This window comes from Limulus polyphemus, unplaced genomic scaffold (assembly GCF_000517525.1).
Source record: "Limulus polyphemus unplaced genomic scaffold, Limulus_polyphemus-2.1.2 Scaffold8061, whole genome shotgun sequence".
Taxonomy (NCBI): domain Eukaryota; kingdom Metazoa; phylum Arthropoda; class Merostomata; order Xiphosura; family Limulidae; genus Limulus; species Limulus polyphemus.
Window position 1 is genome coordinate 23,534 of NW_013673671.1, and position 2,145 is coordinate 25,678.

General features: G+C 36.3%; 1 protein-coding gene across 1 annotated transcript in view; it reads left to right on the forward strand.

Annotated features, from left to right (window-relative positions):
- Positions 1–2,145, forward strand: part of LOC106475083 — a gene marked incomplete at its 3' end in the record, with an annotated part of 24,546 nt that overhangs the window by 17,789 nt on the left and 4,612 nt on the right. The window contains exon 7 of the mRNA XM_013935777.2: positions 1,015–1,862. Coding sequence (XP_013791231.2) covers positions 1,015–1,862 — 848 coding nt within the window. The remainder of the gene's footprint in view (positions 1–1,014; positions 1,863–2,145) is intronic.

Genomic DNA, 2,145 nt, shown 5'->3' on the forward strand with positions numbered 1-2,145 from the left:
AATATATCTTTAGAGTGGGTTGTTTTATATCTTTGGAATATATCTTTAGAGTGGGTTGTTTTATATCTCTAAATTGGTACGTATATATATCTTCAGGGTAGGTTTGTTATGTATATTTGTAGTAAGTAGTTTTATATAGTTGGTATATATCTTTAGAGTGGGTTGTTTTATATCTTTGGAATATATCTTTAGAGTGGGTTGTTTTATATCTCTAAATTGATATGTATCTTTATGGCGCGACTGGTATGTATTTTTATAGTAGGTTATCATATATCTTTCAGTTGGTATCTTTATGATCAGTGTCTCCTCTAAACTTCACGGTTGCGCAGCCACACAACCAGTCAAGTGCCGCGCACTTAACTTAATTAATCCAGACGCGCACATCCTCAGTAATGGTGAGGAGTCTCAACACGTTGACGGCCTTAATGACCCTGGCAGTCGATAGTCCTAAAGCCCAAATAACCAACTTGTAGCATTGCAAAGCGGCCCAATGATCCAATAGGATCGATGGTCTAAAAATACCCCCTGCCCCTAAAAAAACTATTAGCGCACATTCCCTTGATACTGGTGCACATGAAAAAAATTCATTTCGCACATGGATTGAAAAAATTACAGAGAACATTGTTCATGATTTGGAAAGCTAACCGGCATTTAATATTATTTTATATTAAGTGGGCGTCAAGCTGAATTATAAAATAATGATGTAAAAAATGTCTTTTATTTGAACATGTTCAGGAACTTTAAGTTACTATTACATTGTTTGTCCATATCTGTCCTACTATATATGCGTTAATTAGCGCCACCTATACTAAAACAATACGCAGTGGAAATAATAACAACATTTTTCAGTTAATTTCAAAAGGATTTGTTGTTTTTCGTAATATCATGTGCTGAAGTAGTAATATTGTAGGATATTACAAAAGAATTGGTCATATTTGTGATTAATATCAAACTCGGTCAAAAATATCTGGAGTAACTGTAAGTTTCAATAATTTCTTATGTTGAATTTTTCAGGTTGGGACATTTCATAATCATCTGACCACCCTGGTAAACATGGTAACTTATGGAACTCAAGGAGAAGAGATTTCAATGGAGAATACAGTATCCGAATGTAGCTTAGACTGTGGTCGTTGTGAGAGTCTCAACCCGAGTTTTCTTGTAGTACATTCCAAAGACCATTTTTATTTGGGTGCAACCTTTGGTGTCCACAAGTCATCTTTAAATGCCCTAGAGTGTGGAGAATTAGATTCCTTTACTGGAATTCAGCACGTGGAAGCATTCTTGTGGGCATTAGACCAGGTCAACAATGACCCTCGAATATTGCCTGGTGTTACTTTAGGGGGTGTGGTTTTTGACACGTGCAACAATCGTATAAAGACGTCACAAAATATATTCGATTTTTTTAGCCAATCATCGCCCGTTCCAGAATTATCGAAAGCTGGAGATGGTTCCAAACTTCTCTTTCCTGGGAAGATAATGGGCTTCCTCGCTGACCAACGATACGATGTGGTCAAGCCTGTTATTGATCTCACCATTCCTCAACAGATAACCACACTGGCACAAGAACTGACCTCATCAGAGTTCAACAACTTGAACTGGTATAATTACGTCTTAAGACTTTCACTGCCAAACGTTTTGATAGCAGATGCCATGGTCAGGATTTTAAAATTATTTCGTTGGAATTACGTCTCTGTGGTATATTCTCACAGAGATCATCAACAAGAAGACCTCTTTCAGAACTTCAAGACAGGGGCTAAGAAAAACCACATCCAGTTGGCACTGACAGAAAAGGTTCCAGATATTAAAGCTAGCTGGTTGAATGTTCTTCGACGATTGAACTCCAAAAGAGATGATGGAGCAAGGTATGCTGAAAACACTCTATTTTCAATAGAATTGGTAATTGGTTTCAATGTATAATTCATTTAGGATATTTGATGAAGAACTTAAGCTTTATTCAGCACATGGAAAATTTACTAGAAGTCGTATAAAATACTGATGATTTGTGGGAAAACTCTGGACATAAAGTACTACCGAGGCAAGTTATCGGTTTTCACATTTCTTCATTTCAATGAAACTAAGAGCTAATCAGAAAAGTTTGGTGAAAACAAAACCTTTAATTATTCCATCATCTGCTTGACCAACTAT